The 25644-nt window shown below is 24.1% G+C and overlaps 15 protein-coding genes across 15 annotated transcripts, besides 51 other annotated features; 7 read left to right on the forward strand and 8 right to left on the reverse strand.

Moving 5' to 3' along the window:
- Positions 1-49: 49 nt before the first annotated feature.
- Positions 50-220: a microsatellite.
- Positions 221-267: 47 nt separating this feature from the next.
- Positions 268-443: a microsatellite.
- A 49-nt stretch (positions 444-492) lies between these two features.
- Positions 493-521: a sequence feature (AT_rich).
- Positions 522-526: 5 nt separating this feature from the next.
- Positions 527-632: a sequence feature (AT_rich).
- A 36-nt stretch (positions 633-668) lies between these two features.
- Positions 669-805: a microsatellite.
- Positions 806-865: a sequence feature (AT_rich).
- A 12-nt stretch (positions 866-877) lies between these two features.
- Positions 878-998: a microsatellite.
- Positions 999-1018: 20 nt separating this feature from the next.
- Positions 1019-1101: a microsatellite.
- A 50-nt stretch (positions 1102-1151) lies between these two features.
- Positions 1152-1209: a microsatellite.
- Positions 1210-1280: 71 nt separating this feature from the next.
- Positions 1281-1459: a microsatellite.
- A 170-nt stretch (positions 1460-1629) lies between these two features.
- Positions 1630-1684: a microsatellite.
- A 22-nt stretch (positions 1685-1706) lies between these two features.
- Positions 1707-1795: a sequence feature (AT_rich).
- Positions 1796-1903: 108 nt separating this feature from the next.
- Positions 1904-1935: a sequence feature (AT_rich).
- A 622-nt stretch (positions 1936-2557) lies between these two features.
- Positions 2558-2721: a sequence feature (AT_rich).
- A 136-nt stretch (positions 2722-2857) lies between these two features.
- Positions 2858-2926: a microsatellite.
- A 194-nt stretch (positions 2927-3120) lies between these two features.
- Positions 3121-3149: a sequence feature (AT_rich).
- A 16-nt stretch (positions 3150-3165) lies between these two features.
- Positions 3166-3254: a microsatellite.
- Positions 3255-3408: 154 nt separating this feature from the next.
- Positions 3409-3549: a microsatellite.
- On the forward strand, positions 3463-3843 carry EDI_271580 (uncharacterized protein; the record flags this gene model as incomplete). The annotated part of the gene is made up of 1 exon (XM_001736980.1): positions 3463-3843. One exon carries the CDS (start codon positions 3463-3465, stop codon positions 3841-3843), a length of 381 nt encoding a protein of 126 aa, XP_001737032.1.
- Positions 3844-3865: 22 nt separating this feature from the next.
- Positions 3866-3984: a microsatellite.
- EDI_271590 (uncharacterized protein) lies at positions 3902-4285 on the forward strand (the record flags this gene model as incomplete). The annotated part of the gene is made up of 1 exon (XM_001736981.1): positions 3902-4285. One exon carries the CDS (start codon positions 3902-3904, stop codon positions 4283-4285), a length of 384 nt encoding a protein of 127 aa, XP_001737033.1.
- Positions 4286-4320: 35 nt separating this feature from the next.
- On the reverse strand, positions 4321-5073 carry EDI_271600 (uncharacterized protein; the record flags this gene model as incomplete). The annotated part of the gene is made up of 2 exons (XM_001736982.1): positions 4321-4601; positions 4656-5073. 2 exons carry the CDS (start codon positions 5071-5073, stop codon positions 4321-4323), a joined length of 699 nt encoding a protein of 232 aa, XP_001737034.1.
- Positions 5073-5243: a microsatellite.
- Positions 5244-5674: 431 nt separating this feature from the next.
- Positions 5675-5769: a microsatellite.
- Positions 5770-5947: a sequence feature (AT_rich).
- A 17-nt stretch (positions 5948-5964) lies between these two features.
- EDI_271610 (glucosidase II beta subunit, putative) lies at positions 5965-7209 on the forward strand (the record flags this gene model as incomplete). Its single annotated transcript, XM_001736983.1, has 1 exon — positions 5965-7209. One exon carries the CDS (start codon positions 5965-5967, stop codon positions 7207-7209), a length of 1245 nt encoding a protein of 414 aa, XP_001737035.1.
- Positions 6627-6795: a microsatellite.
- Positions 6678-6857: a microsatellite.
- Positions 6899-6951: a sequence feature (AT_rich).
- Positions 7210-7226: 17 nt separating the features above from the next.
- Positions 7227-7250: a sequence feature (AT_rich).
- Positions 7251-7440: 190 nt separating this feature from the next.
- On the forward strand, positions 7441-8685 carry EDI_271620 (AP-2 complex subunit mu-1, putative; the record flags this gene model as incomplete). Its single annotated transcript, XM_001736984.1, has 1 exon — positions 7441-8685. The coding sequence occupies one exon, from the start codon at positions 7441-7443 to the stop codon at positions 8683-8685; it is 1245 nt and encodes a 414-aa protein (XP_001737036.1).
- Positions 8686-8768: 83 nt separating this feature from the next.
- Positions 8769-8956: a sequence feature (AT_rich).
- Positions 8957-9136: 180 nt separating this feature from the next.
- Positions 9137-9229: a microsatellite.
- EDI_271630 (ribonuclease P/MRP protein subunit POP5, putative) lies at positions 9225-9632 on the reverse strand (the record flags this gene model as incomplete). Its single annotated transcript, XM_001736985.1, has 2 exons — positions 9225-9359; positions 9405-9632. 2 exons carry the CDS (start codon positions 9630-9632, stop codon positions 9225-9227), a joined length of 363 nt encoding a protein of 120 aa, XP_001737037.1.
- Positions 9370-9392: a sequence feature (AT_rich).
- A 75-nt stretch (positions 9633-9707) lies between the features above and the next one.
- Positions 9708-9802: a sequence feature (AT_rich).
- Positions 9803-9945: 143 nt separating this feature from the next.
- Positions 9946-9966: a sequence feature (AT_rich).
- Positions 9967-10014: 48 nt separating this feature from the next.
- Positions 10015-10098: a sequence feature (AT_rich).
- Positions 10099-10121: 23 nt separating this feature from the next.
- Positions 10122-10155: a sequence feature (AT_rich).
- A 97-nt stretch (positions 10156-10252) lies between these two features.
- Positions 10253-10998, forward strand: EDI_271640 (GTPase_rho, putative; the record flags this gene model as incomplete). Its single annotated transcript, XM_001736986.1, has 3 exons — positions 10253-10267; positions 10346-10642; positions 10711-10998. 3 exons carry the CDS (start codon positions 10253-10255, stop codon positions 10996-10998), a joined length of 600 nt encoding a protein of 199 aa, XP_001737038.1.
- A 47-nt stretch (positions 10999-11045) lies between these two features.
- Positions 11046-11185: a sequence feature (AT_rich).
- On the reverse strand, positions 11179-12717 carry EDI_271650 (uncharacterized protein; the record flags this gene model as incomplete). The annotated part of the gene is made up of 1 exon (XM_001736987.1): positions 11179-12717. One exon carries the CDS (start codon positions 12715-12717, stop codon positions 11179-11181), a length of 1539 nt encoding a protein of 512 aa, XP_001737039.1.
- Positions 11437-11599: a microsatellite.
- Positions 12718-12815: 98 nt separating the features above from the next.
- Positions 12816-12878: a sequence feature (AT_rich).
- EDI_271660 (adenylate kinase) lies at positions 12874-13455 on the reverse strand (the record flags this gene model as incomplete). Its single annotated transcript, XM_001736988.1, has 1 exon — positions 12874-13455. One exon carries the CDS (start codon positions 13453-13455, stop codon positions 12874-12876), a length of 582 nt encoding a protein of 193 aa, XP_001737040.1.
- A 161-nt stretch (positions 13456-13616) lies between these two features.
- Positions 13617-13659: a microsatellite.
- Positions 13660-13987: 328 nt separating this feature from the next.
- On the forward strand, positions 13988-17845 carry EDI_271670 (uncharacterized protein; the record flags this gene model as incomplete). The annotated part of the gene is made up of 1 exon (XM_001736989.1): positions 13988-17845. The coding sequence occupies one exon, from the start codon at positions 13988-13990 to the stop codon at positions 17843-17845; it is 3858 nt and encodes a 1285-aa protein (XP_001737041.1).
- Positions 16446-16478: a sequence feature (AT_rich).
- Positions 17846-17952: 107 nt separating the features above from the next.
- Positions 17953-18158: a sequence feature (AT_rich).
- A 49-nt stretch (positions 18159-18207) lies between these two features.
- Positions 18208-18264: a sequence feature (AT_rich).
- Positions 18265-18849: 585 nt separating this feature from the next.
- Positions 18850-19136: a repeat region.
- Positions 19137-19565: 429 nt separating this feature from the next.
- Positions 19566-19621: a sequence feature (AT_rich).
- A 22-nt stretch (positions 19622-19643) lies between these two features.
- On the reverse strand, positions 19644-21572 carry EDI_271680 (chitin synthase, putative; the record flags this gene model as incomplete). The annotated part of the gene is made up of 1 exon (XM_001736990.1): positions 19644-21572. One exon carries the CDS (start codon positions 21570-21572, stop codon positions 19644-19646), a length of 1929 nt encoding a protein of 642 aa, XP_001737042.1.
- Positions 21573-21675: 103 nt separating this feature from the next.
- Positions 21676-21727: a sequence feature (AT_rich).
- Positions 21728-21743: 16 nt separating this feature from the next.
- EDI_271690 (ER lumen protein retaining receptor) lies at positions 21744-22454 on the forward strand (the record flags this gene model as incomplete). Its single annotated transcript, XM_001736991.1, has 2 exons — positions 21744-21840; positions 21907-22454. The coding sequence occupies 2 exons, from the start codon at positions 21744-21746 to the stop codon at positions 22452-22454; spliced, it is 645 nt and encodes a 214-aa protein (XP_001737043.1).
- Positions 21852-21899: a sequence feature (AT_rich).
- Positions 21966-22020: a sequence feature (AT_rich).
- A 19-nt stretch (positions 22455-22473) lies between the features above and the next one.
- Positions 22474-22523: a sequence feature (AT_rich).
- Positions 22524-22551: 28 nt separating this feature from the next.
- EDI_271700 (uncharacterized protein) lies at positions 22552-23547 on the reverse strand (the record flags this gene model as incomplete). The annotated part of the gene is made up of 1 exon (XM_001736992.1): positions 22552-23547. One exon carries the CDS (start codon positions 23545-23547, stop codon positions 22552-22554), a length of 996 nt encoding a protein of 331 aa, XP_001737044.1.
- Positions 23548-23612: 65 nt separating this feature from the next.
- EDI_271710 (uncharacterized protein) lies at positions 23613-24308 on the reverse strand (the record flags this gene model as incomplete). Its single annotated transcript, XM_001736993.1, has 2 exons — positions 23613-23765; positions 23832-24308. The coding sequence occupies 2 exons, from the start codon at positions 24306-24308 to the stop codon at positions 23613-23615; spliced, it is 630 nt and encodes a 209-aa protein (XP_001737045.1).
- Positions 23767-23826: a sequence feature (AT_rich).
- Positions 24309-24371: 63 nt separating the features above from the next.
- On the reverse strand, positions 24372-25216 carry EDI_271720 (palmitoyltransferase PFA3, putative; the record flags this gene model as incomplete). The annotated part of the gene is made up of 2 exons (XM_001736994.1): positions 24372-24671; positions 24725-25216. The coding sequence occupies 2 exons, from the start codon at positions 25214-25216 to the stop codon at positions 24372-24374; spliced, it is 792 nt and encodes a 263-aa protein (XP_001737046.1).
- Positions 24551-24594: a sequence feature (AT_rich).
- Positions 25118-25140: a sequence feature (AT_rich).
- Positions 25217-25220: 4 nt separating the features above from the next.
- Positions 25221-25258: a sequence feature (AT_rich).
- A 247-nt stretch (positions 25259-25505) lies between these two features.
- Positions 25506-25543: a sequence feature (AT_rich).
- Between the last annotated feature and the right edge of the window lie 101 nt (positions 25544-25644).

Below are 25644 nucleotides of genomic sequence, written 5' to 3' on the forward strand. Positions count from 1 at the left end.
TTTATTTTATAATATAAATGAATAAATCAATCAATTGAATAATTGAATAATTATTATATTTTTGAATATTTATATCTTATTTTGATGTTTATTTTATTTGTTTATTATTTTCTGTTTATTATCATATTAATATTTTATTTTAATGATGAGTATTATTTATTAATGAATTAAATAATCATTATTATTAATTAATTATCATTATTAATATATTATTTATATTTATCATATTATTTATTTTAGAGTTATTTTATATGAAAATACCATTCATTTTATATTTATTTTAAATTTTATTATTTTATTATTATTTATTTCTTATTCTTTATTATATCACTTCTTTTCTTTATTTATTGTATTTATTTTTGTTATTTTATTAATATTATCATTCTGTTATTTGTTATTTTATATTTTGTTTTATCTTTATTATTATATATTTTATTTATATTATACTATATGTTTTATTCAATTTATGTTATTTCGGGAAAAATATTTTGCATTAATAAAATAATAGTTTTTATTATTTTGCTCCTAAAAAAATAAAAAATAAAAAAAGTAAATTAAATAATCATTCTATATTCAATTATATCTGATTATATTTTATATCATTTTATGATAAATTGTTATGAAATATAAATGATTCAGAAATGATATTTGATTCAATGTATGTATTCATTTTTATTATTATGTTATTATTATATATTTATATATTTTATTATTATATTTATTTCTATTATTGTATTATATATCATCATATTATCTCTTTATTATTATATTTATCATATTTTATTAGTTTTATATTCTTATTATTTATATTTTATTTTATATATGAATACATTTTTATTTATATATAATTTCTTATATATTAATACATTTCTTTATCTTATTTTCATTTTGATTATATTTTTATATTTTATATCTTCTTTCTCTTTATATTTATTATTATTTTATTTATATTATATTGATTTTATTTATCTTTTCATTTATATATTTTATTTATTATTATATCATTTCTTTTCTCTTATTATTTCTTTATTATTTATTATTATTCATTTAATTTTTATATCTTCTATATATATTATATGAATTTATTATTTATTATTTATTACATATTACATATTATATACTAATCATATAATATCTATAGCTGACTACATAATAAACACTAATAATAAATTTACATATAAATAAAAATTATAAAAATAAATAAATAAAATAATTTGCATCAATAAATTAAACGCTTTTTTATTTCATATTTCTAATTTCTATAATAAAAAATACATCCATTATTTCATCATTCTTTTCATCTTTTATTATCTCATTTTGAATTATTCATTTTTATCTTCTTTCATTTTATATTTTCAACTTTCTACTTTTATTCTTTTCATCTTCTTCTACTTCCTAATTTCACTTTTTTCTTTTATATCATTCTTTCTCTTCCATTTTTCTCTTATTTCATTTTTTTCATAATGTTTCAATTAAATTTATGTATTTTACTAAAAGTATGAAATTAAAACAAAAATAAATGAATGTGGTATATATCTTCTTTGATTTAATTCATTTTACATTTTTATCAAATTATTCCATTCTCAATCAATAAATTTGCATTTATTTGAATTATCATACACTCTATTTTATATATATATATATATATATATATATATATATATATATATATATATATATATATTTCATTATTCTTAGTACAGCACATTATTTAATTTATATTTTTTTCTCTTTCTTTGAATTTATTTATCATTTTATATTCATTTGAACAATAATTAAGTTTAATTTATATTTACTTTTCAATTTGTCGTCTTTTATTGTTATTGAAATTTTATTATAACTGTTAAAGTGTATATTTTATCATTTATACTATTTCAACTCATATCTATTTTAGTGTTATATCAATAATTATTATTTATTTTTTCTAATTTAATACTCACTTCTATTAAATATCAAACTATTATTTACACTTTTCATGTTTTATTTGTATTTTTAATTCAAACAATATTCTTTTTTGTTTGATAATTTCATTTCAATATTTCTTATTTGTAATATAATAACTTTAGAACATAATTCAAGTTTTAAAATACTAAATAATATTTATGTGTATTTCTTTATTTATTGATAAACATCAACAGATAATGATAAATTGATGATAAACTAACGGAGTAGTTGATGAAAATAAATTACTTCAGTATGAATTTCATCAATTAACAAAGCGACATTAAAATTTAAAGAAATGAATGAGAATATAAAATGGTATTGATGAAATGAGAATAGTTAATAAGCTAAGAATGTTAAATAAGTATTGAACAACATGACTAAGAAAAAACAAAAATTAAGAAAAAAGTTAACATTTTACCATTAAAAGTTAAAGAATACATCAATAAAACCAAACAAGAATATAAGAAATAATGATAACATAAATAAATGATAATATTAAAGTAATAAAGATCTATTAAATGAAACAAAAGTACAATTAGTACAATATAATTAAATGAGTTGAACAATAAATTTAATACAATTGTGAAAATAATCATCATTATGTTAAAAGTAGATAATAAAATTACAGAATAATAAAAAAAAACAATTAACAACAAATAAAATAATTAATTAAGAAATAAAATACAATTTATTCTTAAACATAATGTATATTATATGATTACAAAAATATAAATTATATTGTATTAGATATAATTATGAATAAATTGATAAAATTAAGAGATAAAAAGAGAAAGAAATATTGAAATTCGTTATAAATATCACTAGAAATTATATTCTAATATATTAAATATGATTAGATTAATCATTGATTATTTTACATTTTAGAACATAAAATAATTGAATGTTCTTAACGAAATAAGAATAAATGAATAAAAAGATACAAAAGAAATACAAATAAAATGAAATTTTAAAAGAATAATAACTATGTTTTGTTCAAATAATGCTACACTTAATTACTTTCAATTTATTAATTATTAATAGAGAATTAGATGTTTAAATTAACAGTATTATTTCTTGTTAAACAATGATGATAATGTTAAAAAGGAAATGATAATAAATACATTTAAAGAAGATTTAATTAATAACCTTACAATAATATCATTTAATAAAACAACGTATATTAATTAATCAAAAAAAAAATAATAGAAATTGAAAGTGCTTTTATTTTATTATTATAAATCTGATTTCTTTATTGTTAAATTAATGTCATTTCTTATTATTTTGTTTTTATATTATTCTTATTCTTATTAATTCATTACAAACCATTCTTTCACTGATGTAATGCTATTGAAATCTTTTATCATCAAAAACAATAAGGAATCTTCATTTTAATGGTTAAATCATCTTCTGAATAATAAACAATTATTAGACTTAACTTCAACAATTAAAGAATAATTATACTTTAAAAGATAGAAAAAGTAAAAAGAAAAAAGAAAAGAAGATGAAAAAGGAAAATTGATGAAACAAGAAAACAAGATAGAGAAATACCAAAAGGAGACATATGACGAAAAGACACAAGAAATATTAAAGAGGTTAGAAGAGAAATATCCATTTTTGAACTTTTTCTTTAAGAATATACCAGAAATGACAGTTGAATCAATTAGAAAAACAAGAAATAGGATGATCATTGGAGGAATTTTTGGGATGGCTATGGTCATTTTCATTAGTGTATTAATGATTCATTCTTTAATGACATTTGAAGATGATCCAAACAAAACATTTGTAGAAAATCTAGGGTATGTCTACTACTACACACTTTGTATAGGATATTTCATTCCAACATATCACATTATGTCGCTATTCATTAATGTTGCATGGATATATTTCAAATTTAATTGAGGAGTTTGATTGAAAAAGGTTGAAGAAATGAAAAAGAAACTTAAAAAGAAATAAAGAGATGAGTGAAACAGATACAACAGAAGCAGAAGAAATTATAAAAGGAAGGAATCAAGAAGAACAAAATAATGAAAATAAACAAAATAATGCAATGATATATCTAGTTATTAAAGAAGGATATAAAGTTACCATTAGAAGAAATAAGAAAGAGAATTCATTTCATAAATGTATAATGATTGAAAACGAAGAAGAAAAAATTGATGGGAATGGACTTCAAGAATTAGGAAGAGATATTGATGAAATGATTAAAATGAAAATTAATAAAGAAGGAAATGATAAAGAAATTATTCTTGAACCTAAAGATATTTTTGATGATGGAAAAGGATTTGAAAGAGAAAAATTAGGTGATTCTGATAAAAAAGATTTACCATCACCTTTTACTTAAACTATTTAAATAACTAATTATATGTTAATTCTAATTCATTCAATTAATCGTTTAACGTATGTATCAAAGATTGTTCTACATCTACTAGTACATCCTAATAATAATTCTGGTGAAATAACTGATTCACCTCCATGGATGTGAATATGATTAATTTCTGTTTCTGTGAGAATAAATGATAAATATGCTGTTGTTTTTGTTCCATTTTCCATAAAGAAACTGAATGGAATTGGATGATAATTGAAATGGAGTTGATATTTCTTTGTTTTATCATATGAACATAATCCATCCAATCCAATTTTCATTTCTTGCAACTCAACTACTTCTTTTAATCTTCTTTTTTTTAGCTTTTATCATTTTTTATTAAACAAACGTGTAAGTAATGCTGTGATACTTGCTAAAATTGCTACATCAAAAACTGATCCATCGTCATCAATAATATAATTAACTAAACGAATCTTTTGGTAAAAACTTGTTTCTTTGTCTTCTGTACTAACTATAAATTTTTCTCGATTCCCAAATAGATCTTTGTCATTCAATACTTCTTCTATCCACTTCTGAATACTCTCAATCATAGCTGATTTATCTTCATTTAATCCACTTCTTTTTATTTCGACCTCAATGTGTTGTGGTTCTTTTCCATCTTGAATCATTTGAACTATCTCAGTACTAATCCCACAAACTACTTGTGTGTTTCCAATTCTATATGAAGCACTAGATTGGAGGTTGTGAATGACGTTCTTCTTAATAATGTGTTCTTTCCCTTTTGTTGTGAACACTAACTTCGACATTTCTTTCAATTTTTTAGTTTTTCTTTTAATCATTTCCACTTTTTCTTCTTTTAATCTCTCTTTCTTTTATTCTTCTTTATTATCTTTTTTCTTTTCTTCTCTTCCTTTTTCTACTAACCACCCTCCCTTTATTCATTCCTCTTTTCTCTTTGTTGTTGTTTGTTGTCTTTAATTATGCAACACAAAATTGAGTTATTGGTGTTAAATTGAGTTTGCCTTTTATGGTTTGGTAGAATCATAACTATTTTGTGTGAAGAGAATAAAGAAAATAAAGAGGGGTTTGTATTATAATTTTACTTTCTGAAAGCAAAAAATACTTCAATGAGTACAGGAAAAACTTTTCTTAATTTTTAAACAATAAGAGAAAAAAGAAATCAGTTTTGATAATTAATTATGTACTTTTTTGTAAAACCACTCAAATAATTTTTAAAACTAATACCTTAATAAAGTGATTAAAGAGAGATAAGATAAATGTTTTGGTGTAGGGAGTACAAACAGTCTAGTAAAATGCATGCCCAAATATAACAAGTATTGTGTTAGAAAGGGTCCAGAAAGAAAGGTTTATCAATTTAACTAAAAAACGTTATTATCTTATCCCTTCAAAAGAATAAAAAAAAAAAAGAACTAAAATGGAGAGTAAAACGAACAAATAAAGAAAGACAAAGAAGTATAATAACAATGTTAAAAAAAAATAAATTTTTTTAATATTTATTAATATTATTAAATAATTTATTTCAAAAATAAATAATGAAACTTATACAAATTATTAAAGAATTAATAATTCATGAATATTTTCAAATTCATTTTGTTTTTTGTATGAACGAATAAAATAATAATTTAAAATTATAAAAAATAAAAAAACTAAATATTAAAAGTAAAGAATAAAAAGGGATGAAACTCTTTGCTATTATTTTCTTTATTGCATTTAGTTCTTCTTTTAAGTGTGAGACAATTGACATAACAATTCCTGATTCATTTATTGACGATCGTTATTGTGATTGTCCTGATGGTTCTGATGAAAAAAATACAGGGGTGTGTGAAGGAAGTATGTTCATATGCCAAAACAAAGGTGCTGATGCTGTAGAGATAGAAAGTAGATTTGTAGGAGATAGTATTTGTGATTGTTGTGATGGATCAGATGAAAGAGAAGGGTTGTGTCCGAACGTTTGTAAACAACAAACACAAAAAAAGATTGATGAAGTTGATAATGAAATTAAACGAATGGAAGAACTAATTCAATTAAAAGAGAAATTTTCAATAGAGGGGAAAAAACTTAGAAAAGAGTTAAGTAAAGAAATTAAAAAAAATGAAGCAGAGTTAAAAGAAGTGAAAGAAGAATTAAAAATTGGAGATTTTGACAATATTATCAAAGAACAAAAAAGAAAAAGAAATGACTTCAATGCAGATTATCAAGAACGATACAACAGTTTAAAAAGTAAAATTATTGAAGAAGTAAGTGGAGAAACAAGTGAAGAAGTATTAGAAGAGAAGATAAAAGAATATGGATTTGTTAGTCCAAATGAAGAAGAAGTTAATGTTACATCTGTTGAAGTAAAAAAAGAAGAAAATGAAAAGTCAAAAGAAGAAATCAAAGAAGAACAACGTAAATTAAAATTATTAATAAAAGAAGAAGAAACAAAATTTAAAAAAGAAGATAAAAAATTGGAAAAAGAAATTAAAGAATTAGAAGAAAAACAAAAAGAATTAGAAAATAAGAAAGAAGTAATTGAAAGAAAAGTATGGGAATTTAATGAAAAAAGTAAAGTTAACATAAAACAAAATAATTATTGTAATGATTATTTCTTCTTAAATGAATATTCTAAAGATAATTTTAAATTATATTATGGATTTAATATTACTCAAAATAATAATATTAATGTTGGTTCTTTCGCAGGATGGAATACTTCTGATATTCAATTTTATTCTAATGGAACTACTTGTGAAATTAATGAACAGACTATTCCAAGAAAGGCAGAAGTTCATTTTGTTTGTGGGGAAACACCAAGTATCATTTCAACTGATGAACCAAGTACTTGCGAATATGTTTTGGTTTTACAAACTCCATGTGCATGTAGTAAAAAACTATTAAAAAGTCTTCATGAAAAAAGAAAACAATTAGAAGAAAAATTACACTAATTTTAAGTAGATTATTCTTTATTAATAATTTTATTTTTATTGAAGAAACGTTATATGACAAATTGTAGGAATGAGAGAGACACTTTGTAAAAGAATGTAAAAAGAACAAATGATATTCTTTAATATACTTTGATAATAAGAACTCAAAAACGATTGTGAAGAAACAATTATAGAATTAAGAGTTTAAAAAAAAACGATAAAGAACTTAAAAAGAAATTATATTTTGGTAAAATGATATGTGCAATATTTTTCATGAATGCGAAGGGTGACCTTCTCATCTCAAGAATCTATCGAGATGATGTGATGAAAGGAGTAGCTTCTGCATTTAGGTCATATGTATTAACAGAAAAAAATGTATTACCAGTTAAGATTGTTGGGTCAACTGTATTTTATCATATTAGAGTTAATTCATTATATGTTGTTGCATTAGCAAGAAGTAATAATAATGCTGCTGTTGTATTTGAAGTGTTACATAAAATTGTTGAAGTATTCCAAGCTTATTTCACTACTATTGACGAAAACACTATTAAGAGTCAATATGTTTTGATTTATGAATTACTTGATGAAATTCTTGATTTTGGTTATCCACAATTTTGTACTAAAGATGAGTTGCAATCACTTATTACATTTGGTAAAGCTAAAACTGTTCAAAGAGGAAATATTGCTATCCAAGCTACAGGTCAAATTCCATGGAGATCACCTGATATCTTCTATAAGAAGAATCAATTATTCCTTGATGTTATTGAGAGTGTTAATTTAACAGTATCTGCTAAAGGAACTATTCTTTCTAATGATGTCAATGGAGTTATTAAAATGAGAACACAATTATCTGGAATGCCAGATTGTTCACTTGGTATGAATGATAAAGCATTATTACTTGGAGATTCAGCACAAAAGAAATCAATTCAATTAGCTGATGTTACTTTCCATCAATGTGTTAGACTAACTCGTTTTGATCAAGATAGAAGTATTAATTTCATTCCACCAGATGGAGATTTTGATTTAATGAAATACAGAACAACTGATAATATCTCACAACAATTTAGATTATTACACAATATTAAAGAATCTTCTAAAACACATTTATCACTTGATATTAATGTTCGTGCATTATTCTCTGAATTACAATATGGTGAAAATGTTCGTATTAAAATTCCAGTTCCAAAGAATGCTGCTCTTTGTAAGACTCGTTGTACAGCTGGAAGTGCTAAGTATCATCCAGAACATGCAGCTATTTTATGGAGAATTTCCAGATTTAATGGAAAGACACAACAAACTATTACTGTTGATGTTGATTTAGTCCAAACTACTCAATCACAAAGATGGGATAAACCACCAATTTTAATGGATTTTGTTATTCCAGCATTAACTGCAACTGGTTTACAAATTCGTTATTTGAAAATTGCTTCAGATTATAAAACTATTAAGTGGGTAAGATATATTACAAAAGCAGGTGCCATTCAATACCGTCTTTGAATTAAATCAAAAAATGTTTAGTTCCCTTTTGTTTTAAAAGATGAAGCTCTTCATAAAATAGTATTGTGTGATAATAAAACGAGTTTAATAAAAAGTTATTAATTTATCAATCCTTTTAGAAAAATATTCTTTTAATAAAAATATAAAAATTATTATTTAATCCCTTTTTAAACAAAAATATTAAAAAGTATAAAAAAGAAAAATACTTTTAAATGTTTCATTAATTGAATTTATTAAAGTTTATAAAAATAAAAAAATACTAAAAAAATAACAAAATTCTATTGAAAAAGTATTGAAAAACAAGTAGTCAAATAACCCACTCAGAAATAAAAACATGCCATCATGATTAAAATGACTCTCAGACAAGTTATTTCATCACTGTGGATTTGAATTAAAAATTGAAAGTAAAAAGTTTAAATAGTTCGAGGGTTGAAAGACATAAACTATTTTTAATAAAAAAAAATAATTTATATATAGTATAAACTATTGATTATAATAAGAATATCATAAAATACAATAAAAGAGAATAACAAAATAAATTAAATGATTGCTCTACTATCGTACTTGATTGCTTCACGTTTACATGAACGAATTGTTCCACTAACGTGAACAACATTCATTTTAAATGGAAAAGGTAAACGTTCTGAACCAAAGTATTTCATTGTTGTTTTAATCTAAGTAATGAATATTAAATTTATATTATTATTGTATTAACAAACCATATCAAGTCGTTCAAACCTACATTTTATTATAACTATTCCTGTTTTTAACCAATTTGTATAAATTATTCCAGTTTTCAAACAACAACCTGCACCAAAAATTCCATATAATTGTCTAACACCAGCAACAATTAAGGACTGAAACTCTCCTTTTGCAATATCAATTGGTTCACCAATTCCTGAAGGAACAGCATGAATCAATAAATATCTACTTTTCACTCGTACCATATTTATACTTTATTTTTTGAGTCTTTTTCTTTTTTCTTTCAACTAATTCTTTATCATATTACGTTATATATAACGAAAATAAATTACTTTTTTTAATTAAAAAGAAATTTAATTAAGTGTTAAAAGAATCTATGTCTAAAATAAATTACTTTTTTTTAAAAAAAAAAAAAGAAACTTTTTTAGGTTTTGCCTATTTTCAATACAAATGGAAACAATCACAATTGCTTATTATAGGAAAATATTTTTGGTTCAAAATATAATTTATGCACTAATTTCTCTTTGTTTCCATGAGAGGGTGTGTAGTGTTCTTTAGAATTTATTAAAAAAATTTTAAGCTACAAACAGAAAGAAATAGGGTCATATTTGTTTTTCTATAGGTAAGTTAATAAAACATAAATAAAAAAAAAAATACAAAAATTTTATAAAATTTGAAACAATATCATAAGATATAAATATATTTTTAAAAGAAAGAAGCAAAAGAAAGGACACTTTATAATTTATTATAAAATTATTAAAAATTATAGTATAGAATAATTGTTTCAAAAATAATCCTGATCTTAAAATAATTGTGAAAGTTGATAAGAGGATCTTCTAAATTTACAGAGAATTTTTAAATAGTGATGACCACAGAGAAAGTTTGTTTTTTAATTGGAAATTTATGGTCATAATCACTTGTAATCTACATTTTATACGAATATTTATTTTATTATTAGAGAGATGCAGACACCCTAATTAAAGTTGTTGTTGTAGGTGATGGAACAGTTGGAAAGACATGTTTGTTAATCAGTTATACGAAGAACTCATTCCCTAAAAAATATCTTCCAACTGTATTTGATAATTATCTTGCAAAAGTTCAATATAAAAAGCAAGAAGTGATGATGGAATTATGGGATACAGCTGGTCAAGAAGAATTTGATCGTATAAGACCCTTATCTTATAAAGATACTGACATATTTTTATTATGTTTTGCAGTGGACAATGATCGTTCAATTAAAAATATTACATCAAAGGTTTGTTTTTAATTCTTTATGTGACATTGTTTTTTAAAGTGAGTCATTAAATTCTTACACTTCTGTAGTGGGTACCTGAAGTAAAACATCATTGCTCTAGCGGTAAACTTTTAGTTGTTGGAACAAAAGCTGATTTGAGAAATAGTGCAGAACATCAATTAAAATTACAGCAAAAAGGAGAGTCATTTGTTTCAGCTGCTGAAGGCCAAGAATTAGCTGAAAAAATTGGAGCTGTTGGTTATTGTGAATGTTCTGCTTTAACACAAGAAGGTCTTCACGATGTTTTCAATAAAGTTATTGAATCTACATTGAATGTTAAAGATGTTAAGGAAAGGAAAATGTGTTGCTTGCTTTAAATGAATTTCAATTTGGTTTTTTCTCTCTTTTGTTTTATCATAATAGCAAAAATAAAAAAGTTTAATAAAATTGTAAAATGTTTTTTTTTTTTTCTAAATAATGTACAAAGACAATATTTTTAAAAATTTAATAAAGAAAAAGAAGTTAAGACCAATTAAAAAAAAATGAATAAAATTTTATTATTTAGCTACGTAATATTTTGCATGAAATTGAATTGAAGTTATTTTCTTTAATTGTTCTAATGCATCTTCAATTGATATAACTTTATTTTTTGTTGCATCACTTAATATTTCAATACAGTCATCTATAGCAATACATTGTGAAACTGATTTCATTCTGTTTTGTTCATCATCAGTTATTTTCTGTAATAACATTTGTTGTAGTTCAAAATTTTCACATGAATTCTTTTCAATCCAGCAACTTATCTCATTAATAGCTTTTTTTGTTTTATTGATTTTGTTTTGAAGTTTTTCTTTCTGAATAATTTCATTTTCTTTTTTTCTTCTTTCTTTTTCTTCGTTAGGAAATATTTTGTTATCTTCTTCTTTCTTTTTGTCATCTTTGTATTTCATTAATCTATTAGTTTCTTCTTCACTTTTTAAATGACTAGGGTTTAGTTTATTGTCTGCTTCTAATTGAGTCATACTGTGGCTAGGCATAGAAACGAATTGTGAAGGGGTTGGTTTACTGATAGAGTTATAATCAACCAAATATGGATCATCTCCAGTTTTCTTAATATATCCATTCACTTGAACCCTTTGTTCTTGAGATTGAAGTGGGTATGCTGTTATTGGATTAGTTGGGCTTGTTGTTGAGAATGAACTATAATATATTGGTTGTTGTGAGTCTGAGAAAGAAGGAGAAAAAGGAGGATTTATTGAAGAAAAAGAAGTGCTTTGAACTACTTCAGCAGGTACTGATGACTTGATTGGAGTTGTATTAAATGATTGACATTGAGGTTGAACAGAAGGATTAATTAGGGTTAAATGATTTTGGTAGTCATAACTAGACGACGACTGTAATGAAGGATTAAATGAATGCATTTCTTGTGAGTAAGGAAGTTTATTTGTTACAGGTTGTTGATAAGAAGAATTGGATTGGTACTGGTGTTGTGGTTGGAGGGGGATATTTCTTGGTTGGCAATAAGGAGAGTTTGAATAACTTGAATTAAAAATTTGAGACGGTGTTAATGAACAAGGTTTTATAAAATTATTATATAGATTAGGTTGAATTGAATTTGTTGAAGTAGTAATAGGATATCTTTGAGTATTAGTTACAAGATTATTTTGTGTTTGTCTAACTGGAGGAATTGTACCAAATGATTTAGCTAAACTATCTAATACCATTAAAAGATCACTTGAAGGATTCCACTCATTACTAACTTTCCTAATAATACCATTTTCATCTACTTCAGGATGGTTTTTAACAATTTCCATTCCTTCACTAATATTACAAATCATTTCAGGTGCTGAAATCGGATATTCATAAGTAAATCCAATTAATAAAGGAATACCAAATTTTTTTCCATTAAATAAAATTGGGAGAAAACCAGTTAAGACTAATAATTGGTTTCCACTAATCCTTGATGTTAATGTACCAAATCTGAATTTAGGATATTTAGAAAGAATTGACCGAATATCTTGTTCAATTGAATCAAAATCTTCATAATATTTTTTTATTGGACCAATAATATTTTTTATGTCGTTTATAGATTGCATTAATTAAAATTATCAATATTTTAAGTTCTTTTTAATTTCTCTCATTAAGTTAGAGTAAAATATCACCTTCTTATTTAGTGCTCATTTCATCATTATAGTTTTTTAAAAAATTATATAAAAAAACAAAAATATAACTATAACTATCAATTAAAAAATTTAATGAAGTCCAACATTAGCAAATACTCCTTTAATTTCATTGAAAACTTCATCTGGTCCTCCAAGATGATCAACAACAAAATATGGAAGATTTTTAGCTTTAATAGCCTTAATCATTTCATCATGTTGAGCATGATAAACAGCAAGTCTTTTGGCAGCAGCCTCAGTATTATCATCAGCTCTTCCAGATGTTTTTCCTCTTGAAACAATTCTTTGTATAAGAATTTCATCAGGAATTTCTAAATTAATTACACAAATCTTAGTTTCAGCAGTGGCTTCTTTCAAAAGAGCTTCAAGTTGTGAAACAGCACGTGGATATCCATCAAATACAATAACTTCTTTTTCATTTTTGGCTATAAAATTATTAACCATATTACAAATAATTTCATCAGAAACAAGTTGACCATTGCGAATAATGTCTTCAACTTTTAATCCAATTTCTGTTTTATTTTTAATTTCAGCTCTTAACAAATCACCTGTTGAAATATGGGCAGATGAATTAAGGTGCTTTTCAATATTAGCACATTGAGTACCTTTTCCAGCACCTGGTCCACCTAACATAATGAGGAATACTTTAGCCATTTCTATTAATTTAAATTTATTGTTCTTTTAGTAGTTTTTCTTTAAATATTCTCTTCTTTTCTTATAATAAGAAATCTTTTTATTTTATTGGCTATTTTCACTTTGTAAATTTCTTCCACGTCAGATAGAAATTGAAAATAAAAAATTTCTTTAAAAAACCCTTGTTTTTCTTCTTTGTTTCATTGTTTTTTGTTTTTTTTTTTTAAGTCAGTTAAAAGGTAAATTTTGAAGCATTTCTATTGTTAAAATAAAATTAGTTGTTAGTGTTATTCATGACAAAATATTTCTTTTAAATCAGATACAGGTTATTTGAAACATGAAATATCTAAAAACAATTACCAATTAACACAGAAATATTGAATCAATATTTCATTTTATAAATAAAAAATTGTAGCACTTTTTCTTTTAGAAAGATTCAAATTATTTTGGTGAAACGAAATTTATTTTGAGGGGTTTTACAATTTGGTTTGAATAGTTTTTTAAGAATATACAACATAATTTTTAGAAGAATTCGAAACTCAAAACAAACAAAATGGAGACACCCAACCTAATCACCCCTCGGCCATTCCTTACTATAATTCAAAGTCCATTACCATTTATTGTTGACAATAGTAAAATTTCTTCAAATTTTATTACTTCTAAATCTTGTACTTCTTTAGTTGTTTCATCAAATTTTGGTGAATTAAGTATTCCTGATTTAATGGTTATAGCATTGCAATTAAACCAACAAACAACAAAAGTTTTTCTTAGTGTTAATAAAAAATGTAAACAAGCCGTTTCACGTCTTAAAATCAATTCTTTTAATGCTCCATTAAATGCATTAAAAAAATTTTTTCCAGGAATGGAAACTTTGAGTTTGATTAATCCAACAGAAATACCAAAGTCAAAATATCGTTATAAAATTTATTCATCATCACCAGAATTATTTAAAATGATTTCTTCTTTAGAAAAGTATATAACATCATTACATCTTATTGTTCAACAAAACTCATCTTTACCATTAAAAAAGTTAAAAAGTCTTATTAAATTAACGTTAGATTTTACTAAAGTATCATTACAACAATTAGAATCTCCTTTATTACGTGAAGCTCGATTATTTCGTTCACCATTTATCAAATCTTTTCATATATATTGTCAACAAAAAGATATTATATCAGCACAAAATATTATTGAAGTTTTTAACAGACACTTACCAATTAAAATAATTCTTATTGTTGAAGGACTTACTTTTTATCAGAAAGGTATTGATGCAGTTATTGATAATGATTTATTAGAATTAAAAAATGTTTGTGTGTTACCTAATGGATCTTATTATATAATAACTGCTAATGTGGTTGAAGAATTTAAGAAATACCTTCCTTTATCATTAAAAATAAAAGGTACTGATGACTGTGTTTTATTAGATTTATCTGGTTATGATTATTTAACTCATTTAACACTTGTTCAACAAAAATCAATAAAAAATTTATTGTTACCACAACAATTATATAGTTTAAAATTAGAAGATGCTTCTGATTCATTAGTAGATTATAAACGTTCTAATATAAAAGAACTTATTCTTTATAATTGTACAATCACTAAGCATTATTACTCTGAATCATTAAATAAACTCACTATATTACATTGTAATTCTGAATATTTAAAAATTCCTATCCCGATAGAAGGTCTTTCAATTTCTTATTGTAATAGTCTTAAAGAAATATGTATTCCTTCTTCATTGAAAAAACTTGGTTTAACTCATTGTATCAATTTAACTAAGATTAAAGGACTTACTCATTCTAATACTTTAGAACTTGAATTAACATATTGTCCTTTATTAAAAAAAATTCATATTCCTTCAAGTTTAAACAAACTTTCTATTACTTCTTGTGAAAAACTTAATCAAAATTTAGTGTTAAGAAATGTATTAATAGAAGAAATGAAAATTATATCTTCTCCAAGGTTTAAAGTTAGTGAAATACCTAATACATTAAGAAATTTACAAATACAAGACTATTGTGAAAAAGAAATTATATTACCAGAGTTTGTTACTGAGTTGAGACTATCTCATTGTGATAAACTAGAAGCTATCTATTTCCCTAGAGAATTAAAAATACTTCAAATTTATAAATGTCCATTAATATCTTTTGAAGGAATTGAAAATATATATATGAACACTTTGGAAGTAGAAGGAGTGCAACGAATAGAAAATGTTTTATTACCATTAGGATTAGTAAAAATAGCATTTATTGATTGTAAATATCTTAGACTATTAGATGGAATGGCTGACCTTACAACATTAAATGAATTAACAATCTCTTCATGTCCCCAACTAAATAATTTAGTATTACCAAAATTTATTACTAAACTCACTATCAATAAATGTAAAAATTTAACTTGTATTGATGGAATTGAAAAATTAGATATTCCATTTGATGAACTAATCAATCTTTATTATTTATTAGAACATCCTTTACTTCCTAATAATGTTACATCACTTCAACTTGATGGATGGAATTGTCTTTCATTATCAAATATTTTTAGTTTACATCTTGTTGATTTAACAATAAATAATTTCTCACATTTATCATCACTAACAATTCCTAATTCTTTAATAACACTTTCTTTATGTGGATGTAAATCACTTCAACAACTATCTTTTAAATCTCCTTTATTAAAGAAATTAACTATAAATTCATGTACTTCATTAAAGAATGTTTCATTTCCAATGACATTGACATACCTTGTTGTTATTGATTGTTTTGCACTTTCTTTCAATAAAATTAATACAATACCATTATATCATCTTGGAATAGAAAATATTACTTCTTTAAAAGGTTTAAAAATTCCAACAACACTTAAAATTTTACAAATAGCATTTTGTGATAGATTAAATGATATAAGCAATTTAAAGAAAATTGATTTAAAAGAAATAGCATTTTTATCATTATACTCTCTAAAGAAAATTACCTTTCCTACTACAATGACTAACTTAGTATTAGAAAATTGTGATAATTTAAATAAAATAAAAAATTTAAATAATTGTCCAATTCAAGAATTAAAATTAAGTGGATTAGATTCCATTAAATCTATTTCTTTTCCAACAACTTTAACCAAATTGAATATTAATTTATGTGAAGAAGTTAGTAATTTAGATAATTTATATAAATGTAATATTTCCGAGTTATCAATATTTAAATGCAATAAACTATCATTATTAAATCTACCACAATGTATCACTCGATTACAAATTGATTCTTGTAATTCTATTCATGAATTAAACTTAGAAAATTATAAAATTTTTGAATTAGAATTAACTACTTGTGAACAATTAACTAAAATTATTTTCTCAACTACTATTATTTCATTATCAGTTACAGGTTGTAATAATTTACTTGAAATAAGTAATTTAGAGTCATTAGATGTTCCATTAGATACTGTTTTTAATCTTATAATTAATCTTGCACATCCTATTCTTCCTCTATCATTTAATGATATTCAAACATTAAATGCTGTAACTGAAAATTTTATTGAAAATGCTTCTCAATCAATAAATTCATCATACACTCCTCAATTATCAAAAAATAAATCTAATAGATTTAACCAACCTTTGAATGTTTTGTATGACTCTCCTATTATATCACCACGTTCTCCTAGAAAATTTATTCCATGGGGTTTATCTCCTTCTCCAACTTTTAGTCGTTCACCAAGTCCTCATTCATTTAAAGTAGGAAGTCCTCGTACTCAAAAAATAAATTCTCCACGTTCATTTTATATACCTTCAGCATTATCACCAACACTAGATATAAATGATATGTTTACAATATCAAATTGGAAATGTCTTGATATCCAAAATTTAAATGTTTTCAGTATTGATGATCTTTATGTTTGTAATTGCATTAGACTAACAAAACTTGAACCTCCTCAGACTGTTACTAAATTAGTTATTGAAAATTGTACTTCTTTACAATACCTTTCATTAACACCCCATCTTATTGAATGTTCAATTCATTTCTGTTCTAGTATTAACCAGTTATATATTCCACAAACGTTAAATGAACTACATCTATTTCATTGTGAAGAAATAAATAAATTACAATCTTTTGAAAATGCAACAAAATTAATTAACTTTTCTGCAAAATACTGTAATCAACTTCGAACTTTAATTATTCCAAATGGATTAAAAAAATTTCAAATTGAATGTTGTGATCGGTTAGATGAAATTATTAATATTGAAAATAGTCTTATTGAAGAATTGGTAATTATTGAATGTGATAGTCTAGAAAATATAACATTTCCATCGACTTTAAATAAACTCACTATTGAAAAATGTTATTCTTTAAATAAACTTCCCAATCTTCAAAAAATTTGTCCACAACTTACAAGAAGTATGTGTAGTATTTATAACTAATTCATGTCATATCTTCTTTTTATATTCAGTGCTTGAATTACTGAAATTATTTAAATAATAAGGATACTCTAAAATTATTATCTCTAATAACTTATTGAAATTCATTCTTTTTTTATATTCTAATTTTGAATTACTTAAAAAATATAATTTCAAGATTCTTATTTTAAATAAATTTTATAATATTTTACAATTTTACAATATTCTCATCATTGTTTTATAATACAATTCTAAAAATATTTTATTGGGATAACAAAATAAATAACAGTTTTTTTAAATAAACTCATTAAAATAAATTAAATATTATTAAATTAAACTATACCATCTTTTTTTCCTAAAAATTCTACATCAATAATTTCTAATCCTTTTTTATTTTTTATTAAACATCATTGAAAAATTTTAAACTTATTAAATAATTATTAGTTCGTATTATGGAACCACCACAACAATTATTTCAATCATACATTGTTCAAAATAACAAATGCCAACAACTCTTAAATGAAACCCAAAATGAGATTCAATACTTCTATAGATCTCTTAGAGATGAGACTTTTATTAAAAAAGAGAAAGAAGACTATGATACTTCAATTAAAAGAGGAGAAAGTATTCTTGACAGGTTTGATGAAACATTCAGAAGAATTGAGTTGATTAGAAATAAAGGGACTACAGCATTAGAAGAATTACAACTAACAAAAAATACATTAAATTATCTTATTCATGAGATTGATAGAAAAGAATTGGAATTTATTGAAAAGAATAACCATATAGTTAATAAGGTTATTGGTTTAGTAAAAGAAAAATATCAAAAACAAAATGAGCTAATAAAGAGCAAAATGGATAGTGAAATTAATAGTTTAAATGAAATGAAAAAAGACTATTCTAAAGCTCAAAACAAAGTCAATTTTAACACAATGATTGACGAAGAATTAAAAAATGAGCAAAAGAGATTAAATGAGCTTCATAAAATAGTTTACAGAAAACAAATTGAACAAAACAGAACTGTTGATGAAGAGATGGAACAAATTGAAAGTTGGGCAGGAAAAAAACTTGGAGATATCATTTTTGATTCAAACAGACATGATTGGGGAAGCCTGAGTCAATTTAGTGATATAGTTAAAAATCGTTCAAATTACATTTTATTAATACAAGACACTAATGGGAATAAATTTGGTGGTTGTTTCTATAAAACTATGAATGCTATTTCTTCTTTCATTTATGACCCAAATTCATTTTTATTTTCAATAAGGTCAAATGGTAGACTACCTGACATGATGAAATTTAGTATCAAAGACACTAACAATTCTATAAAAGTATACAGTGATAAGACCACTTGGTTATTATCAATTGGGAATGGAGGACCTGGACAACAAGACGATATTTGTATTATGAAAAAAGGATTTGAAGATAAAGAGCAACATAGTGGATGTAAACAAAGTTCATACGATTATAGGGGTTATCAGAATGCATTATGCGGATCAAATAATTTTGATGTTTTAGAGTTTAAAGTGATTCAAATGAAATAAAAAATTACTAACTGAATACTTAGAAATACTTTTTGTGTTTATTACCATAGCTCAAATTTTTATTCTCCATACCTATTGAATTTTAAAACAAATGATAAAAACAATAAATTATTTATACATTTAAACTAACAAAGATATTTCAAAGAATAGTTCTATTATTCCTTAAATTTAAACAAGTTATTATTTGATATTTTTCTGAGAATTAAAAAATAATAACTTTGTTATTTTTTTATAAATAATTTGTTTTATTTAAAATGAATCAATTAAACTATCTTTTCTTAAACTCCTCCTCGCGTTCCCCATGACACATCATCAAAATTACACACTGCATAAATTGGAATAATGACATACATCATAGGTGTTAAAAGGAACCACACAACTGGAGCAACAACATTAAATATAGAAAACCATTGACCATGAATGATTGCAGCAAACACAATAATAAACACCCACGACAACATAACTGAAAGTTCAAGCCAGTGCTTATCAAAGAACCCATAAATATTTTGAATAACTCCTACAATCATAAGAAAAACTAAAAACCCACCAATAATGGTTGATGCTTGGAACCAATATTCCATATCTTCAATCTTACTTGTTAAACTAAATGTTATAAGCAGTGCTAACCAGAGAACAAGAACTCCAATGCAAATAGCTTTATTTACTCCACAATCAGCAAAGATTTGAATAAACAACATAACAACAGCACAAGGAAGCATAAAAGAACTTAACAATTCAATAAACAAAGATACTAACAAAGGAAGAACTACTGGTCTTCTTATTCTTTGTAACAAAATACCCATATTGACAATTGTAGAATTAATCCATCTTCTTCTTTGTTTAATAAGTCCAACTAAAGTAAATGGCGCATCAGTATGTGCAACAGCCTTGGTTACATAACCTGTATCCCAACCTTTTTCTACTAAGAGTGTAGTTAATGTTCTATCTTCTCCAAGATCTAGTTGATTCTTTTCCCATATAGAAGTAGAGGTAGCTAAATAATCGTTTAATACTGTTTCCATAGCTTGTGGTCGAATCATAGAAAAAGCACCTGGTAAACAAGTAACCATTCCAAACCAATTTTCAAATGTTTTAGCTAAAAATTGATTTGATTTGTACTCAAAGTATTGACACATTGTTAATGGATTTTTGTACCAATGAGCAACTTCAATTTCTCCACAAACACCTCCCATAGCTTCTCTTTTTAATAATCCATTATACATTTCCATTAAGCCCCTTTCATTTCCTTCCCATGCAAATTCAACGTCACTATCAACAAACATAATTGCTTTTGCTGTTTTACGAGTAATTCCTCTATCCATATAATCAAAGAAAACTTCATGAGAATGTCTTTTTCCTCCATTTTTCTTTTTCAGCAATACTATCCAATTCATTCCACTTTCAAGAATTCCTTCATACACAGCCATCCCATCTTCTAATATTCTTGGATCTCCTTTTCCATCTTTAAATCTAATAACACCATCATCATCTGCATAACTTTGGTCTCTTCCAACTCCAAGAAGTCTACAAATAATAAATGAAGCTGTTTCTAATTGTTGATAATCAATTTGCATATTTCTATCTCTTCTTCCATCAATAACGAAAATTAATTGACAATACTTTGGTTCAAATGGTAAAACACTAATTTCAAAACTTCTTATACCTCCTTCAACACCAGATGCGTCTTCATGATGAACTGTCAAACAGACACTAAGCAAAATAGGATGTTCGTGTTCAACACTTTGTCCACATTCTGTGCAATAATTTTGACCACCACAATCACATCCACAAGAAGGGCATTTGAACATTTCACTTGAAATATGCCATATCCGTTCTCCATCTTCTTCATCAATATCAGTTTTATTAATTGGTGGTGCACGGACATGAGGTTTACATTTTTGAAGTATAGATCCAAATAAAAATTTTGGAAGTGCTGAAAATATGATATAACATAAGAAAACTAACTGAACAGCAAGGGATGATGCGGTTTGAACGAACACAATAAAAATAACATTAATAGCAACGAAAATCCCAAACAATTTCATTTTTTCTCTGTACGCTTCATATTTATTTCCATCAATAATTTCTATAACAGGAGGTTGTTCTAAAGCTTTAGCAGTTTCTTTTGTTTCTTTCGTTAAATTAACTTCTTGATCATCAGGAAGTAGTGAAGGGAATTCTTCAATTTCCTCTCCTTGATTACTCATTATTAAGTTTATGACTATTCATTTCAATTTATATTCATTAGAACAATATATCTTTCTCAAAAACGAAAAGATCACTTTCCTTATCTTGGTGAGAAGTTTTTTCTTTTTTTTTTTAAATTTTATTATTTTATTTCAGAAAAACTTAAAAATTAAATCTTTAAAGAACAGTTTATGGTGTTTAATCTTTTTAGAATTAGTGCAGATTTGGTTCATCTCTTAAGTATATATTTCCTTTTAACAAAGATCATTAATCATAAAAATTGTATAGGTTTGTTTAAGTATTTTTAAATAGAAATAATATTTTTTTTTTAAAATAAACAATAATAACTCTTAGGAATTTCATTAAGATCACAAATATTATTCCTTATTGTATGGGTTACTAGATACTTAGACATTTTTTATAATTTTTATTCATTATATAATACTATTTTAAAAATTGTTTATTTAACAACTTCTGCATATACTATCTATTTAATTTCAAAACGTTTTAGAGCAACATATGATAAAATTCATGATACATTGAATGTATGGTATTTAATTGTTCCTTGTATTGTACTAGCATTTATTTTTACTGAAGACTATTCTATTACAGAAATTTGTTGGACGTTTTCTATTTTCCTTGAGGCAGTTGCTATTCTTCCACAAATCTTACTTCTTCGTTCAACTGGTGAAGTTGAAAATTTAAATTCTCAATACATTTTTTGTTTAGGTTTATATAGAGCACTTTATATTATTAATTGGATATACCGTTATGCAACAGAACCATCATATTGGAGTCCATTAACATGGATTTGTGGTTCTATTCAAACCTTGTTATATGTCGAATATTTCTACTATTATATTAAAAGTAGAGTCGAAGGAACTAAATTCGTTTTGCCATAATTGAAATTTTTAGGATTTCATATTATTATTTTTTTATGATTTATTTTGATTTACTGAATATAATAAAAACGAAATATACATCATTCATAACACTAACTCAATTTATCCAGCTACCTAATACATCAAGAATATTTTTTACTTCATTAGTATCTGAAAACACATATCTTGCTTTTAACTTTTTAATTATTTGTTGTGTGTATCGTGATATTTCTTGGTCTTCTTCAACTTCATTTTGGTCTGTCCATTCAACTTCTAATAACCTCTCGTTTTGTGGCACAATAACAGAGGGTTGTTGTTGAAATTGGTTTGAAAAGACACTTTCTCTTGGAACTTTTGGGATTGATGATATCTCGATCTCTTTATTTGTTTGTGATTGTTTTTCTTGAGCTCCACCTTCTAAGATATTTTTTTCAATTTTTTTTTCTGATGGTAGAACAAATATAGTTGTATCATCTTGTTTCTTTGCCAAAACTTGATGTTGTTTAGGGATAGGGAGTGGTGGTTTTGGTTTCTTTTCTTCAATAATTTTTTTGTCAGTGTCATTCCATCCACACATTTCAGAAAGTTGAAGATAAGTGAATGGACAAGGTAATTTTTCTTTCTTTCCAAATGCTGAAGATGATGCAATTAACTTAGTATTATTTGAAGGATAATTATAATTAACTAAATTATGAAATTCTTCGTAGATTGGTTTTATTTCTTGATCTTCATTAACCCATAAAGGAATAAAAGGATGATCAACACTAAATAATTCTATTTGACATTTATTTCCCAATTCAGCAAGTTGAGAATCATAGACATTACCTTTAATTTTATGAATATTCTTTTTCATTGTATGAAAAGGAATTAATAATTTAATTTGAGGGTATTGTACATGTAAAAATATTTGTTCAATAACTTTTTGTGCATCAAGATTAAAAGGGAACATAGTGCGATAAATTAAATCAATAACTGATAATTTTCTTCCAGAAAAAATATCTTTAAAATAACGTTCTAAACGAGAATTAGGAGGAAGATTTAATTTTTCATCCATCATTTTAGAAAATGATAATAATCTTTCTTCCAGTAGAAGATGTTTTTGGTTCTTTGACATAAAGACTTAAAATCTTTTAATTCAAAAAGGGTTTAAAAAAATTAGTGAATAAAAAATGTCTTTATTTAAGCATAAAGGGTTGAAAAAGAATAAGACACTGATGGAAGTGAAAGATCCTTTAGTGGAGTTGATGATTCTAGAAATGACAATAATTGATTAACTTGTTGTTTTTCTTGTTCTGCAATTAAAGAAATACAAGAGAGATGACTAAATTCACACTAAATAAATTAATATTAATCTTTAAATTATTTTTTTGTTATTAAGTAATTTAAAAATTAACAAACAAAAGTAAATAAAGCAGCACTTGATTTAGGTAATGTATAAGGTAGAAATAATTCAGGAAAATTTGGTTTAATTTCTACGAATGAAGTTGATAATTGAGAAATAGTTTTTATTGTATCAACAATATCAATAGTAATTACTTTAGTAAATTGAAATACTGAATATAAAATATTAACTAAAGAAGTAGTATGTTCAATGGGAATTGATGATCCAGAAAATAAACAAATAGAATCATAGCATGAAATAAAACATGGATAATTATCAAAAAAGTATTGTTTTTTTTCAAGGTGTTTTTCATTAACAATACTTTGAAAATATTCAATTGGTAATGAAAGTAATAATTCTTTCTTTTCACCTTCTAATTTAGGTTGAAATATTCCTTTAATAGGTGATATTTCAACTCCAAATATATAATCTTCTGAATCATAATGACGTTCAGGAATTATATTTTCTTGACGTTGTAATAATGGATGGATCATATTAATGACAGTTTTATTAATTCTTTTTTAGTTCAAATAATAAAAGATCAAATACTTCAATAATTATTTAATTTTACTACTATTACTACTGCTCCAAGTTAAAGGATCCATAGGAAGAAATGAATAAACCAAAGGAAGGTCAATATTGTATAACATTATTTCTTTCCAATTATTATAAAATCCCCTATTATAATTTAATACTTTTTTATTTTCAGATAACAAAGCAATCAATTCAATTGTTGTATAATTATTATAAATTAAATAGAAATAATAAATAAGATATAATCCCATTGATACTGTAATTGCTACTGATACTCCAAAAATACAACAACAACTTGCTACTGAAATTAAAGGAATATTTTTCTAATTCTATTAATCTATGTTTATTTCAATTTATTTTTGTTATAATAACAAACAAATAAAGTATTATAATACAAATAACTAATCATCCCAATAAGATAAATAGACCCTATAAAAAAATATATAATGGTGTTAATAAATAATCGTATTGTATAATCTCCTATACAATTACAAATAAGTAAACAATGATGGTCATATCTTCCTATACATTGTTTACATGTAGAACAATGGTGAGTTCTTAATGGTTTAGATTTTTTACAATACTCACAATGTCTTTCACCATACTGTTCAATATATTTAGGAAATAATTGATTGTATAATAATAAATTTTTTGAAGGTACAGAAATAATACACTTAATATAAAAATAAAGTAATGAATAAATAACATAACAATGAAAAATAACATGGACTGTTTTAATAAAAAAGTTTATCTGATATAATGGAAACACAAATAAATAAAATAATATTATTACTCCACAAATACTTCCTATTGTAATAATAATAATAAATGCATTAATATATTTTTGTTGAGTTGAAGATAATGGCATTTAGTTTTTATTTATAATAAATAGTTTTTTTTATGATAAAATCTAGTTTTTGTTCTTTTCGTTCCTAAATAAAAGGATCTGATTTACTAACTGTATATGGACCAACAAGAAACAATTCAAACTAATTACTCAAGAGTTTCTAATGATGGATTAGAAGACACTCTAAATTATTTTAATAAAGATATGTTTAATGAACAAATTGATTTAAAAACATTTATAGGAAATACAACTTCATATTCTGTTCCAACGGATATTAAAAATCGATATGAAAATAATATTAGAACATATCTTAAAATTTATATAATTATTTATTTTATTATTTTTATTCCTTCTCTCTTTATTGCTTCATGGAAATTCTTTATAATAGAATCTCTTTTCAATATCTCATTGTTCTTTTCTATTCCTAAATTAAACCGTTCTTCTCTTTT

Source organism: Entamoeba dispar, genomic scaffold, assembly GCF_000209125.1.
Source record: "Entamoeba dispar SAW760 scf_1105229460223 genomic scaffold, whole genome shotgun sequence".
Lineage (NCBI taxonomy): Eukaryota > Evosea > Mastigamoebida > Endamoebidae > Entamoeba > Entamoeba dispar.